Below are 16118 nucleotides of genomic sequence, written 5' to 3'. Positions count from 1 at the left end.
TTTTATAAGTCTAAATTTACCTTATTCTGAAACTTAGATCTTGTTTCGGATATATGAACTCTCGTATATTGTGGCTAGTTTTGTGCTCTTCTTCTTTTTCTTCTATAATTTTCTTTCAAAATTCAATTAGCAATGATAATACAGAGAACTCCGAAATACCAATCTTTAAACTGTACACTTTCTATATCATGCAGTGAAACAAGAAGGCAAAGTCATTGGAAACTAAATGACTTGATCATTATGTTATCCTCCATGTACTATGATACTTTCCTTACCAAATGTATTCTCCTTTACTAAATTATTATTAAATCTATAATTTGTTTTTGTGTGACCTTTCTTCCCTTACATTAAAATATTTATTTAGTAATTTATTACAAAGGTTGAAAAATTATGTAATGGGGGTTTAAAGTAGTTTTATATATCATCAATCATCATAATTCTTCTTTTTCTTAGTAAGATTTTACATTTTAAATTTGAACTCAGAGTTGAATTGTATAAAAAGACATCAATTTTTACTAAGTATTTATTTAATTGTTTGTAAAAGAAAAATAGAGTCATTCAGTTAATAGAAGAGTTTAGAAAGGTCACGGCTGAATCTGAAACCCAATTATATTACAAATCAACTTAAAATTCTTCGAGTATAAATACATGGTAAATATCCTTTCAATAATTTCAATTCAATTTTTGGGAATAACAACTATATTTATTATTTTATTATTCAACTTACCAATAATAAATTCAATTTCAACTATATCAAAACAATCTACTATTAAAGAAAATAACAATTTACAAATGAGTACTAGATCAATTGCTAAAATTATTACTGCAAGACTGCAACCGGAAGGTGCTGGAGCAACTGTTAGAAGATCAATTGGTTCAATGGGAATGCATAGACATGATCCATTTTTAATGTTTGATCATATGAATAGTGCTGGTACATCAGGTTTTCCTCAACATCCTCATAGAGGTCAAGAAACTATTACTTTAGTATTAAGAGGTGCTATTGCTCATGAAGATTTTACTGGTAGTAAAGGTATATTATATGCTGGAGATGTTCAATTCATGACTGCTGGTAAAGGAATGGTTCATAGTGAAATGCCAGTATTAATTGGTGATAAAAATTCAAAAGATAATGTTACAGAAATTATGCAATTATGGGTTGATTTACCAAATTCTGAAAAATTAAAAAAACCTTCATATAGAGATTTAAAAGAATGGGAAATTCCAGAAGTTAAATCAGATAATGGAAAAGTTATTGTTAAAATACTTTCAGGAAAATCTCATGGAGTTGAATCTCAAAAAGATTTAGCTACTACTCCTATAAATTATTATTATTATAAAGTTAAAGCTGGAGGAGAATTTAAACAAGAATTACAAAAAGGTTTTAATTATTTCTTATATCTTTTAAAAGGTAATACATTAGTCTTAAATGGAGATACTCAAGTTAAACAATATCAAAATGTATTCTTTGAAGAAGATGGAGAATATATAACTGGTAAAAATACCGCTAAAGAAGATACTCCAGAAAATGAGTTAGAATTTGTTTTAGTTGGTGGAAAATCTTTTAAACAAGAAATTGTTCAATATGGTCCATTTGTTGCAAGTTCTAAAAATGGTATTCAACAAGCTATAATGGATTATCAATATCAACAAAATGGATTTGAACATCTCAAGGGTTGGAAAACTTTAATTAGTGATGGTGTTACTCAAGAAATGATTGATGGTCCATTAGATGGAAATTTGGAACAAAGAGCAAAACAAAAAGAAGCATTTTTAAAAAAGCAAAAAGAAAAACAACCTCAAAACTCTGAGGTTGCTAAAGATGAACTTTAAAGTTAAATAGTAGTTGCTTTTATGATGTTCATTTCTTTTATTTAGGTTTATAGGATACATTTTTATATTGGTGTAAATACATATTTATTTATTTATTTATTTTTAATAGTAACGTTTCAAAGTGGTAATTCATCTCTAATCATGTCAGCTCTAATCACGTTAGCTCTGATATATGACAAATAATACTGTCAATGATTGATCTAAATTTGATTGTAACCTGTTTTGATTGAAAAGCAAAATTATAGAGGTAATGGCAAATCAGTATTGTATTATTCGTGATAATTTTTAAAACTGTTGAACTTTTGTCAAATAAAAAAATTAAGATCGGTGAATAAAATATTATTAGCTCAAACTTGGGATATCCACTATGGTATGTTTTAAGGTCTTGACTACTAAGCTTAACATTCATAAAGTGCTTTTCGTTGTTAATTGCAAGATTATTATAGTATTTAACCAAGGCAAACACAGGTATCCAAATGCAATTGCCTTAGTTAAATACTATAATAATCTTGCAATTAACAACGAAAAGCACTTTATGAATGTTATTTCGAGTTCTTCAATTGATGTTTTCATCAGTGATTTCAATTACTTCTTTATCTTGGTAGTTGTTTGTTTGTTGAGACATTTTTGTTTTATCTCAAGTTTGAACTTCTAATCTAATGTGATTTTCATATGTCGATGAATAAACTTCTGGCACTATGCAAATACAAGTGGACAAGCGTGATTTACACGTCGCAAAAGATAGAATCAGAGAGTGTAAACACTGTAAAATCCTTAACACAACAGCAATAGGTCATAGACGAACAACACAACCTGCTACACGGCGACTTCAACGTGTGATCAATTCAGTTTGATGTAACTTCATGGGCTTAAAATTTTGATTTTCAAAGCACTAAAAATCAACTCAGATATTTGAAATATATCCAAGATTATTTGTGCTTTATATCTGAGTTAATTTTTGTGCTTTGAAAATCGACAAAATCTAGATCATTGGATGTTCTGGTCCAAGGATATTTAAATTCAACAAATGTTTGGTTGTTATAGGTAAGTAAGTATTTAATTTAATGATGATCTTGTGTAAGAATTAACAAACGCGTAATAATTTTATAAAATCAGAATCATAAATTCAAATCATCAATAAATTGAATTTAAATCAATTCAAATCCTCATCAAGGAACAATGACAATGGAAGCTCCATCACAAGTTATAGAATATATATCAAAAGAAGTAATACTAAATAATTCACCATTATCATATCATAAATTATCAAGAAAATGTAAAATTCCAATATCAAAATCAAAAAATTTATTATATGAATATTATGAAAAAAATAAAGAAAAATTAATTGCAACTTTTATAACTACTGGTATAACAGAAAATGATAAGAGATTGATAAAATATTCAAATAATGAAGATGAGCTTGAAAAAGATTTGAAAAAATTCAAAGAAATTTTTACAATTCATATTTTTTGTATTATCAAAAATGATTTAGTTTTAACAAAAAATGAAATTGCAATAAATGAATTAACTACCAAAAGTTCATTTAATGAAATTAAAGAATATGAAAAATTAGGTATAATTATTGGTCCTGAAATTTCAGAATTAGAAATTGAAGAACAAAGACAACAACAATCAAATATCCCATCACCTAAAAAACAACCACCAACACTTAAGAGAGAAGAAAAGAAAGAAGATAAAAAATCAATTAAAAGTGCTGGATTATCTTCATCTTACGTATCTAGAAAAGATCAAGCTAAACAACAACAGCAACAAAAACAACAGCAAAAACAAACTAAAACAAACTCACTTAAAAGATCATCAACTGAATTAGATTCAAAACCTACATCTACATATCAATATAAATCAAGAAAAGCAGAACTGAAAAAACCAAAAGAAAGAGTAATAGTATATAATATTGATGATAATAATGCAAAGGATGGAGAAACTGATAATGATGATGATGATAACGCCAATGATAATGAATTAAAAAAGAAACAAACCACACCTTCAACTACTAATCTTGAAGATATTTTTAATGAAGATGATGATTTTGAATTTAGTGATGAAGAAGAAAATAATAATCAAAAAGAAGAAGTTATAAATGAATCAGAAACTGTAGATGAACAGGAACAAAAAGAGGAAACTGAACAAAACCATGATCAAAAAGATGAAGAACCAGAATTGTTCGTCACGGAAGAACCAGAGGAAGAAGAAGAAGAAAAACAAGAAGAAGAGCCAGAATTAATTGAAGAAGTAGATGAAGAAGGTTATACAATTACAAAAAGAAAACCAAGATCAGTAACAAAACCTCAAAAACAAAAATTTAAACCAAAAGCAATAAATAAAATGGTACCACCAAAACAACCTAAAAAATCAAATGATAGTGCTGCTAACAAGAAGAAAACTCAAAGTTCATTAATGAGTTTTTTTGGTAAGAAATAAAATCATTGAGTTTGAGTGAGATTTAATATGCTTCAAACGTATCTATTAATAGGTAGTTTTTTTTCAATTTTGGGGTATATTATTTAGGTTGTACTTATACCTGATCAAGTAAAGTATCAAGAGATTTTTAATCAGGTACGTTTGGTACGTTTGAAGTCAAGAATAAAAAAACAAAACAAAAAGAAAATTAATACAAAGGAAAATTTTATTATTAAAATCACTTCAAGATCTTCGTATAAAAATAGCATTAGCATTTTAAATTGAAACAAAACATGAGCTATATGGTATAACATATATCGGATTGGCTTTGTATCATAAGACTTCAAATTCGAGGCTTTTATAGTATTAACGAATAAATACAAATTGTATTCAAATTTGTTTCTTTTCGTTCTCCGCAAAAACCTTTCAGTAAGACGTTTAATACTTCACTCTCTAAGAAGTAATATCCGATTCGATACGTCGTAATTGTATATAACCATCCGAATCTTCTCGTCAAATTCACATTTATTGTTAGTGGTATTGTCATTTTAAAACAAGTCTGCATATAAATTTTGTTTTCCTCGAAAGAATAAAAATATTTAAAACATTTCCCAAAAGGGTAATCAAATTTTTTGCAACTATTTTTTATTCTAAAACAAGTAAAAATATTAAAAATCATACTAAAACACAGGTATCATATTAATCATAATATTTCAAATATAAATGAATATCAAAGGTACTTCGAGATGAAAAGAAGAAAAAAAAACTAAGCCAATTTAAAAAGAAAACAAAATAAAAGTGAATACTTCTTCACCAACTTCACTTACAACAACTACTACTTTTCTAAACTTCCTAAAACATTATTAACTTCAATCCACTCGTTATTTTAAAATGAAAATTTCAACCTCAACTGGTTTAGCTATCATAGCCACTGCATCAGCAACTTTAATTGAACAACAACATCAAGAATCATCAAATATAGTTGCAAGACAAGAAGGAGTATCTGCAATTATCAACACCTTACCAAAATTTCAAAAAAGAGATGGAGAACCAGATTTACAAGCATTAGTTGATCATATAAACAACTACAAGACAAAAAGAGATGCAATTGATTTAGAAATTATAAAAAGAGATTATGAAATTGTAACTGATGTTTTAACTGCAATAAATCAAACTCAATTAGCTCCAAAAATTTTAGATTATTTTGTTTCTTCTCCAACTTTTAAACCAATTATAATAAATGTTTTAATTTCAGTTATGCAAAGTGGTATAATTTCTTTACAAGCTGTTTTAGATGCTTTAGTTTCATCAAATTTAGCAGTTAATTTAATTAATGATTTAATTAGTGATTGTGATTTATATGTTGAATTATTTAATATTGCAAAAGAAGTTATTTCAGATTTAGCAAATAATGTTAAAGATTTAATTGATCAAGGTGTATCATCATTAATTACAAGAGATGAATTTGATGATTCTTTACAATCTTATATTATAAATGAAAAAAGATTAGATATTAATTTTGATACAGTTGTTGATAATCTTTTAGATTCTTTATATAAATCTGGTTTAGCAACATCAGTTGTAAAAGATGTTTTAACAAATTCAAATTATTTATCATTTGCAGTTGATTTAATTAAAGCAATGTTAGCAAATAATTTAATTGATATAAGATCAATTATTACTGCTTTAACTCAATCAGGATTAATTTCTCAATTATTTAGAGAATTATTAAATTTTAATACTTTATCAACTGTTGCTGAAACTGCTTTTGCTGCATTTGCTGGTCAATGTTCAGGTGGTACTACTCCAACTACTGGTGGTACTACTATTCCAACTACTGCTGCTGGTTCTATTACTTCACAAACTGTTGCTGCTGGTGCAGGTTCAGGTTCTGGTTCTAACCCTGGTCCTTGTAAAAAAAGAAGAAGAGTTAGAAGAAGAAGATCAAATTATTAATGATTTCTTTTTTCATCAAATGCATCAAAAAAAGTTAAAGTTCTTAAAATATATTAATACCATACTTACTTCAATAATGATCAAATTAGTTTAGCACGGACTATTTATTATTATTTCAAGGAGAAAATTCGTCAAAATTTTAATTATTATTTCAATTCTATGTATACTCATACTACTAATGCTACTAGTAGTATATAATTTTAATATTATAATTTTATGTTAAAAAATTTTCAATGTAAGTATCCAAAATCTCTATATTTGAGTGTAAACCTATCACCAATTTTATTACAACAGTATGTATAATTTGGTGCATTTTGATCGATAGTCGTTGATTGATTAACATTATTCGCTGTTTATCTGGTAGAAACAAGCTCAGTCTCCGATTCACGTATATATAAGCACAAATGTAATGGAGGCAGAGCCATATTCTACCAAATTGGCAGCAAAACGTCAATCACTTAACGACTATCAACCAAAATACACCACCTTCAGAAATTTGTGTTTGCCAAAGATCAGTGGAAAGTTGTGTTAAGTAAATACCCTCATCGTGGATAGCCACTTTAATTTTGGGTCCAGTAGGAAGTTTTCCAACCTTTACCTTTGAATCTCTACTATAGAACTTCACCTTCTTTCCCTTATCCTTTGTACCACTTTCTTCACTAGTTAAATTAGTATTTGTTGGTTTTGATTCCCCAGTAGGTCCGAATGGTTTTATCACACCACGTGGTGGTTGGTTCAGTCTTTTTGGATTTAGTTGGGCAAATCTGACTGTTGACAGCACAGTATGAACAGCTAAAATTATTTTCTGCCCTGTAGCTGGCTCTGTCCTCTTTTTATTTTTCTAATTGTGGACCCTACCAATGGGTAACATCTAGATTATATATCAATCTTGTTGATACCTTGACTCTATTTCATATATATATAGTTTTAGTATTACTAGTAACCTACTATGGAGCAGTTAAAGTCATGATAATTAACACAGCATCAAAGTTAAATTAGATGAAGTTTGTTTTCTGTTGAACCATGATTTAGAGATTTTCATCCAAATCATTGTTCAACAGAAAACAAACGTCATCAGCTAAATCATAATCTTCTTTAACTTCTTGTAAAATATCTTCACCTAAAGGACACTGTTGTATTTCAATTGCAATAGTAACAGCTCAGTTAAACCTTCTAAACTTCTTTATCATAATCTGTATTTGACATCAACAGTTCTGTAAATTTCCTTGACAAACCATCAGCAACATTAGTTGAGCCACGAATGTAATCAATTGATATTTCATATTCAGAAAGTACATCTAACCATCGTGATGATCTAGCAGAATGTGTAATTTTTTTTTGAACCTCACGTGAAAGTAGATTTGAGATAACTAATAATTGGTAGCCTTGTTTAATTGCATACATAATTTCTAATTCATACACAAAATCAGAAATCTATGATTTCTCGTATATTTTTTATTATTAGTGAATTCCAAATTTAGTAAATAAATAAACAAATTAAGACAGATAATATACCACAAACGTATACCATTACTCAAAAAGATACTTGTGTATAAAATTCTAATTAATTGAGCATAATACTCAATTTAGTAATTTATCCAATCTTGAAAGGGTTTGTTAATATTGGGACCAATTTATTATTGTTGGTGGAAATAAGGAAATTTACAATATTCGTGAATAAATACTACTCTTCTTTTACGAACGGCATTAGCCTAACAATAAACCAATTACTTGATCTAAATGTTTTAATAATATTCTTTTTTTCGTCTAAATTTTTTCGTAAATGACTTTTACTACTGGAATAAATAATCTATCGACTCAAAAGAACCAACGGTAGGCAGTGAAACCGAACAGTTGGAGTAATCCATCAGTTTTATCTATGAGACCTTAATTGTAATTTTACTTAGTCTAATTTGTTGTATTTTTGATTTTGTGAGATGTGTTTTAGTTATTGTTGTATTTTGTGATTTATGAAGTGAAGTATGAATGTATAGAATGAATGAAATAAAATTTTACAGGGTAAATATTTTTTTCTCTGTTTAATAAATCATATTCTCTTTCTTAATCTCTCTTTTAGCAACCATTATACCAACTATATTCATTCGTTTAACACATAGCATTGATACCCTTTAAATAGCTCACCATGAAGAAGTCAAAACAGCAGAAGCTGAAACAGAAACAAGAAGAATCAATTGAAAATATTGAATCAACAACTAATACAATTGATCCAATACAACAACAACAACATCAACAACAACCTCCTACATCTACATCATCATCACATCAAACATTATCAGATCAAGTATATTCACCCAATTCTAAAACTATATCAACTTCACCATCAACTGAACCTGAATTTATATCACCAACAAAATCCTTAAAAACATTTTTTTTCAGTAAAAATAGATTATCATCATATCTGATTGATAGTATAAGTGAAGAACCAGAATTAAATGATTCTATAGCTTCAACAACAACTCCACAAAAGAAGAAATTATCGATACCAAATAATTTATCAAATAATGAATTAAGTCCAAGTAAATCTCCAAGAATTTTAAATTTTAATTTAAAACCAAAATTTATAAGATCAAAATCTTCAATTGTTTCTGATTCTGGAGGTTCAACTATATCAAAATATCCTGTATTACAAAATAATAGAACTATAACAATAGATGATTTTGCAGATACTGATTCATCAGATGAAAGTTTTAGTAATAAAAGTCAAAATCAAGGAGAAAAAGAAATAGAAAAAGAAGAAAATCAAGAAGAATCACCAGTTATAATTGATGAATCTTTTAATTCTGTTTTACAAGAATATATTAACAGAGAATCAGAAAGTAGATTTATTGAAGTTGAATCAAGACCAAATAGTAAAATTTTAAGTTCAAATGAAAAAGAAATATTAAAAAATTTAACAGAACCTCAACCAGCGTTTAATAATGAGGAAGATGAACAACAACAATCTGCTTTAAATATAACACCACCACAGCGTAGTACTTCGATACTAAACCAACCATCTCCAACATCTTTAACTCAAGTAGGTAATAGAAATAGTGGAAACAGTATAACATCACTACGATTTAAAGTATCAAATGATAAAGTAGAACCAATAAAAACAATAAGTCGACATATGAGTACTTCAACAAATATTGATATAAATAGATCATCATCATTAAGAGCATCAATGGCATTTAGTGATGATAGTGATTCTTTCAACAATAATAATAATAATTCAAGTGGTCAAAGATTACCTGATCCAACTATAACTCCATTAGCAACACCAAGAGGAAAATATAATTTTGGTACTAATAGTGGAGGAGAAAGTGATAAAATAATAAATAGTTCATCATCAGATCCTGCAAATTCAAGTAGTATATCAAATGATACTCCAATTATGATTACTGGATTAAAAAGAAATTCATCATTAGCATCAGAAACTAAAAATAATAGATTATCATCAAAATCTCAAATAATAGATGAAACAATGATTAATAAAAGTAATAATCCTAATAATGTTACATCAAATACTGTACATACTTTTACATTTGATGAAACTATATTAAAATCAAAACATACAAGTATGGGGGCAAGATCATCAATGTCATCAGGAGAATTATTAAGAAATTTAGAAAATTCTTATGAAATTACAAAAAGTAGTGGTGGTCATTCAAATAGATCATCACAACCTCAATCTCAACAACAACAGCAGCAAAGACTATCTCAACAACAATCATTAGATCAATCACAAAGTCAACAATCTCAAAATCAACAATCTCGCGACAGTCAATCTCAAGTTTCAACACCAATAACTCAACAATTTATATTAAAAGCTCCAATATCATCACCACCACAATTACATCCAGAAAATAACATGACTGCAGGAATAGATCAAACAAATGAATTACCTATAATGTTATATAAAGTTCATGATAAAGATTTTGATGAGTCTAAAAATAGGTGGTCAGTTTATGAAAATAGAAATAGTAATACCACAAATATATCAAAAAATATTAGTAGTGGTAATAATAATCATATTTCACCAAAATTAGATTCATTAATTCATCATGAACCACCATCATCTGCATCTTCTGCATCAGCTTCTGCATCTTCACATATTTCATCATCATCATCATCAAGTGCATCATATCAGTCAATAGATCAACTAAGTGAACCAAAATCATCAAATTTAAGACATCCTGAACCATCATATCAATCACATCAACCACAAAATCATAATCAAAATATACTAGAAAGAAATTCATTAGTATTATCTCAACCAAAAAGAAATATATATCATGAAACTCCTAAAAATTTAAAAGATTTAGAAAAACAATTACAAAATTTACCATACTTACCAAAACAACAATCGGAATTGGAGGAAAATACATATAAGTTTCAAAATTATTCAAATTTAAAATTTGGTATATTAATGATATTAGGATTAATTATTCCACCAATATATTTTTTAATACCAATTGGATTATTTGATGATAACTTAAGTAAAAATAATCTGTATTATGGTGGTGGGTTAAGATTTTATAATAAATCTAAAGATCGAGTAATCATCAAGAGGTTTACTAAATGGCAAAAAATTACAAGTTTTATTTTTGGAATTTTATGGGTCTCTGTTATTTTAGCTATGATTGGGGTTGGATTAGGAATTGGTTTAACTAGAGAATAAACTTAGTATAAATATAGCATGGAATACATAGATATAGCATGGATTAATGTAATAAATAGAATCTAATAGATTGTGTACGGATTTTTTTTTGATGATTAATTCCGTTTATAAAGACTTTCTTTCTTTAGCCTATTTAGTTTAATAATTTGTGTAAGTAATTAGAATGACGTAAATGAAATATAATCGACTTTTTTGATGTCGTGTGAAATATACAATAACAACTAGGATTTTAATTTTAATAATGAATTCAGTTAAGATTAAATTAAATAAATTGATTTAAGTCATTCAACAACCAATCATACATTTAGTTACCTTTCATTAAATTCACTAAGCTATAGAGATCCTCAGAAATTTAACAGGTTTTTTACTTAAAAGTGTAATATGTTCTTCATACTAGAAGTTTGTTTTAATATTATCTTCGTTTTGGGATTTCAATGGTCATTCTGAAACAATCAGGATTACATAATCAATTTGATTGAATGAAAGAAAATAAAACATTTGAGAGCTATTTATAAATCAAATTGTCTACTAGATATTGATTGAATTTGATTTTTTTTTATTTTTTTGCAATTTAAATTGGATAATATGTACAATAAAGTAGAGTAATATTTGGAGCCAAATAAATCAGGAAATAATAACAAGTCGTTAAAGCAATGAAATCTTTATTTAACTTGGAAAAAGAACATGAAAATTAAATGATTTTGTTGAATAAGTTATCTTGTTTCATAAAAAGATACAAATTATTATAACTTTTTCAAAAATGACGGAACAATCACAATTCCAATCAAACTCAACCATGAGTATAAAATTAGATACAAATGATATACAAGATAAAATTAAAAATGTTATACCTTATCCAGAACCAATAAAATCAAAATTTCCATTCAAACAACAACCTTTTGCTTTAAGAAAAATACAAAAATTATCAATTTTCCCATCTAAAGAACAGAAAAATGAAAATAAACTGCAAAAAAATTCAAATAAATTAAGTATCAGATTAAATTATTTTTTAAATAAATCATGGATATTAATTAAAGAATGTTCAACAATTATATTTTATGATTTTATTATAATTTTATATACAATTTTTGAAATTTTGATAACAATTGGAATTTTTATTTTTTTCACATTTCGTGGATTATATTTTATTATAAAGGAAATTTTATATTATCTTACTATTTATTGGATTTTACCAATTTTAATTGCTTGTGGTATGGTATTTGGATTAATTTTTGGTTTATTCCAAACCTTTAAATACGTATGCCCTGAAGCATAAAATGTATGATATATGTTATAATTATCATTATTAGACTCTAACTAATCTTTTTCATATAAATTAGAAACTGATCCATTGAAAATTGATTTACCACACTTAGTTTGCTTGATGATGAATCAATATCATATAAAGTTATAGAATGCATTCATCAATTCAATACGAAAAGTAGTTTCACAATTTTGAAACATTTAATCAAATATTGTATATTTCGAAAAGGTTATAATTAAATGTTTAGCCAATCAAAGTCGGTATGCTAATTTTGGAGGAAGTCAAGAATATGACTGGAAAGAGTCAACTATAAGCTACTATAATCAACTATAACCAGTAGCATTATTTAAAGAACATGAATGATTAAAGAAAGAAGATGTGTTGCAATGTAGAAGAGAACATGGATATTTTATTACTACCTAATTTAAACATTTCCCTGTATAACATAAGCAACCAGAAATTACACCTAAATTAATGCCGATTACAAAAATGAATATAGCGATAATGCAAGCAATCTGAATCTCTCTGTATTGCTCGGCAAGTTCCGGAAATCTGTTTTTTATGTCCTTGATTAGTTCATGATTCTTGTAGGTGTTGTTTGATAAGGTAAAAGTTAGTGTTCGTTTACTAATCCTTTTTTTAAACCATGATTTCTTTGTATTGGAGATTTCAGCCACTTTTGTAACTCCATCAACAACTGTATTATCTGAATTGCAATCATGTGAGTTTGTGTTTGAAGTATCTGTAGTAGTAGTAGCAGCATCATCAGGTCTATAATTCGAATCTCGAGGACTTTGGTTTTGATTTAAAAATATTAAAACTTGTAGGTTTGAATTTTCAAGGTTTCTCATTCGTTTATTTGTTGTAATTTTCTCTGATTTAAGAATAAACAAAGCAGCAGCTGCTATTAAACACAAAGCCACACAGGTAATCCCTAAAGCAAATGCAGCGTCACAACTCATGTAGTATAATTTTTTCAGAAATAAGGAAGGTAATGTGAATGCTACTTGGCAATTGGTTATACCAAAAATTTTGATTCAGACTTTGTTATTTAAAACTTTAAAGATCTCAGAGGCAAATTCATAAATCTTATCAATGACGAGATCTGGAAGTCCCACGATTTACGTATTTACCCTGCTTTTTGGATTTTAGAAATATCAAATATCAAACTACTATATATTCTTTTGTGAAGATGATAACATGGTGAAATTTACCATTAACTGGTGGCTTTTCAAAAAAAATTAATAGGAAATCTAAGGCAAAAAGTATACACAATGCTAATTTTAATAAAAACAGATCAGAAATTTGAAGAAAGCATATAGAGGGACTTGAATGTAAATAAACTCGTTCTCACTTGTACTTGCTGAGACACTATAATCATAAAATGGTCTCATACTTGTTTTTAAATTTCAAATAAAATTTATCGATACCTTTTTGCAGCCAAAACTTTTTCTTTCTTTTCCCTCTATTATGAAACAATGTTAAAAAAAAGATCGTGTGTGTAGTACAAGCGACTTTTACTAATTTATAAAAAACGACAACAATTTTTTTAAAAAACGACAATCTTTTTACAGTGAATAGTAAATCGATCCTGGTTGTTACTATAATAAAAAATGATTGGTATTATTTGTTTTTCTATTATTTTAGCTATGTGTTGGATTAAGTATTGCTTTAACTAGAGAATAAAATAGTCTAGAATAAATATATAATGATGTAATAATAGTATAGTAATTAGAATATAATAGATTCATTTACACGGATATTTATTATTGATAAGTCCGTTCTCAAGTTAATTTTGTGTAAAGTATTTTTAATGACGTAAATTTGATTTATCTGACTTTTAATGTCGTGTGAATTTTCATAGTCTTTACTTTGTACTAAGTAGACTAAGTGTAGCATTGTATTACATAATAAGTTATTGAGGCTAGGCTTGAATCATTAATCATAAATAATTTAAACTTTTACTTTGTTTTAATAATTAGTTTTACTAAATTAAGTATTTAAATCATAAGTATTCATTATTATCCTTTAAGAATCATTTGACTACCACCACTACTTCCTACATTCAATTCTTAGGATTCATTAATCAAATTCACAACTCCAAACCCATTAGCATTTTACGAAAAGGAGAAAAAAATAGTACTATACATAATCCTTGTACTTATCATATTATATTATTTTACCCCTAATTATTTCTATGATTTACTACCATTGCTAAATCATATGATATTTACACAACCACATATAATTAAAAGAACAACTAACTTAAGGAAAGAGAACCACTGAAGCTCTCACCAACACATAACAGATATTTAAAAAAAAGATGGGGAATGTACCTACAAAAGAATCAAGAAGTAGATCAAATTCCGCAGTATCCTTAAATGGAAATGGTTCACCTTTAAATTCATCATCAACTATAACAACAAATTCAATAAATAATCGAACTTCAAAATCAAGAAGAAATACAACAACTACTTCATCATCAACTTCATTTCAAAATAATCATGGTAATAATAGTCATCAAAGATCAAATTCATCAGATTTAAGAAAATTAAAAAGACAAGAAGAAAAAGATTTAAAATTAACAAATCATTATAATCAATTAATTGTTAAATTTACAGAAACTGTTGATGGTGGATATTTAGCTCCTTTTGGTACTTATAAATCAAATTTAGATTATGATTGTGATATAGTTCGTTCATTAATAATAAATAGAGAAATTTCACCTTTTTTCACACCATTACAAGATTTTAATGAAAATTGGTCAAATAATGAATTATATATAATATTAAATCAATTAACTTTACATGCTTTAGAAGAACCTTTGGAATTAAATAATGATTATGAAGAAGATGATTTAGATAATCATAAAATTCATAAATCTTCAAATTATTATAAAAGACAAGAAGAAAAAGCAAAATTAAAACTGTTAATTCAAAATGTTAAGGATTTGCAAAAGCAAGAGGAGACTAAATTTCATGAAGCAAAGAAGGCAAGAGACCAACAACAACAATCACAACAAAGTGTTAATAATCAACAACTCAGTAGTAATCTTCAACAAAGCATCAAATATTTACAATCTCGAGATTTACAATTAAAACTATATAGAAATCCAATTGAATGTCCAATATGTTTTTTATATTATCCTCAACATTTAAATATTTCAAGATGTTGTATACAACCAATATGTACTGAATGTTTTGTTCAAATTAAAAGATTAGATCCTCATCCTCCTCATGATGATCCTTCAATTCAACAAAGAGGTGAACAACCTCATTCATTAATTTCAGAACCTGCTAGTTGTCCTTATTGTGCTATGCCTGATTTTGGTATAACTTATGATCCTCCTATTGATATTCATACTGGTATTGGTGGTATACTACCTAGTGATTATAAATTATCCAAAACTATATCAGAAGAAGAAGATGAAATCACAGAAGAAAATGCAATAATTGATGATGATGAAGATATTACATCATCTCCTTCAAAACGTATTAATTCATCAACTACTTCATCACCACCACCAACAATGAATAATAATTTAATAATTAATAAAGTATTTGGTAAATCAACCACCACTAGTCAAAAAAAACCAAAAAGAAGAAGTTCAATAGCAGCAAATTCTCCAGGAGTAATAACAATTGATAAAATAAGACCAGATTGGGAAATTAATTTAAATAATGCAAGAAATAAATTAGCAAGAAAAGCTGCTACTGCAAGTGCTATTCATGCAAGTAATTTAATAATTGAAAATAACAATTCTACTAGTAACAATATTTTAAGTAGTAGTAATAATCGACAATTAACTGGTTATTCTCAAGTTGAACAAAGAATGATTGAAGAAGCTATGAGATTATCATTAATTGATGAAGAAGAACGTAAAAGAAAATTAGCAAATGAATAATTAACACAAATGGGAGAGCCGGGTTAGAAAGAAGAGTATGTAGTTGTTAAAATTAAGCA

General features: G+C 27.1%; 8 protein-coding genes across 8 annotated transcripts; 6 read left to right on the top strand and 2 right to left on the bottom strand. All coding sequences in view use genetic code 12, as the record gives it.

Annotated features, from left to right (window-relative positions):
- Positions 1-792: 792 nt before the first annotated feature.
- On the top strand, positions 793-1833 carry PRN1 (Prn1p; the record flags this gene model as incomplete). The annotated part of the gene is made up of 1 exon (XM_051759601.1): positions 793-1833. One exon carries the CDS (start codon positions 793-795, stop codon positions 1831-1833), a length of 1041 nt encoding a protein of 346 aa, XP_051612632.1.
- Positions 1834-3018: 1185 nt separating this feature from the next.
- Positions 3019-4275, top strand: POL32 (DNA polymerase delta subunit; the record flags this gene model as incomplete). The annotated part of the gene is made up of 1 exon (XM_051759600.1): positions 3019-4275. The coding sequence occupies one exon, from the start codon at positions 3019-3021 to the stop codon at positions 4273-4275; it is 1257 nt and encodes a 418-aa protein (XP_051612631.1).
- An 870-nt stretch (positions 4276-5145) lies between these two features.
- KGF55_004670 (uncharacterized protein) lies at positions 5146-6210 on the top strand (the record flags this gene model as incomplete). Its single annotated transcript, XM_051759599.1, has 1 exon — positions 5146-6210. The coding sequence occupies one exon, from the start codon at positions 5146-5148 to the stop codon at positions 6208-6210; it is 1065 nt and encodes a 354-aa protein (XP_051612630.1).
- A 454-nt stretch (positions 6211-6664) lies between these two features.
- Positions 6665-7516, bottom strand: KGF55_004669 (uncharacterized protein; the record flags this gene model as incomplete). Its single annotated transcript, XM_051759598.1, has 2 exons — positions 6665-7051; positions 7514-7516. 2 exons carry the CDS (start codon positions 7514-7516, stop codon positions 6665-6667), a joined length of 390 nt encoding a protein of 129 aa, XP_051612629.1.
- Positions 7517-8353: 837 nt separating this feature from the next.
- On the top strand, positions 8354-10891 carry KGF55_004668 (uncharacterized protein; the record flags this gene model as incomplete). Its single annotated transcript, XM_051759597.1, has 1 exon — positions 8354-10891. The coding sequence occupies one exon, from the start codon at positions 8354-8356 to the stop codon at positions 10889-10891; it is 2538 nt and encodes an 845-aa protein (XP_051612628.1).
- Positions 10892-11651: 760 nt separating this feature from the next.
- On the top strand, positions 11652-12167 carry KGF55_004667 (uncharacterized protein; the record flags this gene model as incomplete). The annotated part of the gene is made up of 1 exon (XM_051759596.1): positions 11652-12167. The coding sequence occupies one exon, from the start codon at positions 11652-11654 to the stop codon at positions 12165-12167; it is 516 nt and encodes a 171-aa protein (XP_051612627.1).
- Positions 12168-12574: 407 nt separating this feature from the next.
- KGF55_004666 (uncharacterized protein) lies at positions 12575-13117 on the bottom strand (the record flags this gene model as incomplete). The annotated part of the gene is made up of 1 exon (XM_051759594.1): positions 12575-13117. One exon carries the CDS (start codon positions 13115-13117, stop codon positions 12575-12577), a length of 543 nt encoding a protein of 180 aa, XP_051612626.1.
- A 1361-nt stretch (positions 13118-14478) lies between these two features.
- On the top strand, positions 14479-16059 carry SIP5 (Sip5p; the record flags this gene model as incomplete). The annotated part of the gene is made up of 1 exon (XM_051759593.1): positions 14479-16059. The coding sequence occupies one exon, from the start codon at positions 14479-14481 to the stop codon at positions 16057-16059; it is 1581 nt and encodes a 526-aa protein (XP_051612625.1).
- Between the last annotated feature and the right edge of the window lie 59 nt (positions 16060-16118).

This window comes from Candida pseudojiufengensis, assembly GCF_024610245.1.
Source record: "Candida pseudojiufengensis strain CBS 10847 chromosome Unknown scaffold12, whole genome shotgun sequence".
Taxonomy (NCBI): Eukaryota; Fungi; Ascomycota; class Pichiomycetes; order Serinales; family Debaryomycetaceae; genus Lodderomyces; species Lodderomyces pseudojiufengensis.
The sequence above is the reverse complement of the archived record's forward strand: the minus strand, read 5'-3'. Positions and strand labels throughout refer to the sequence as shown.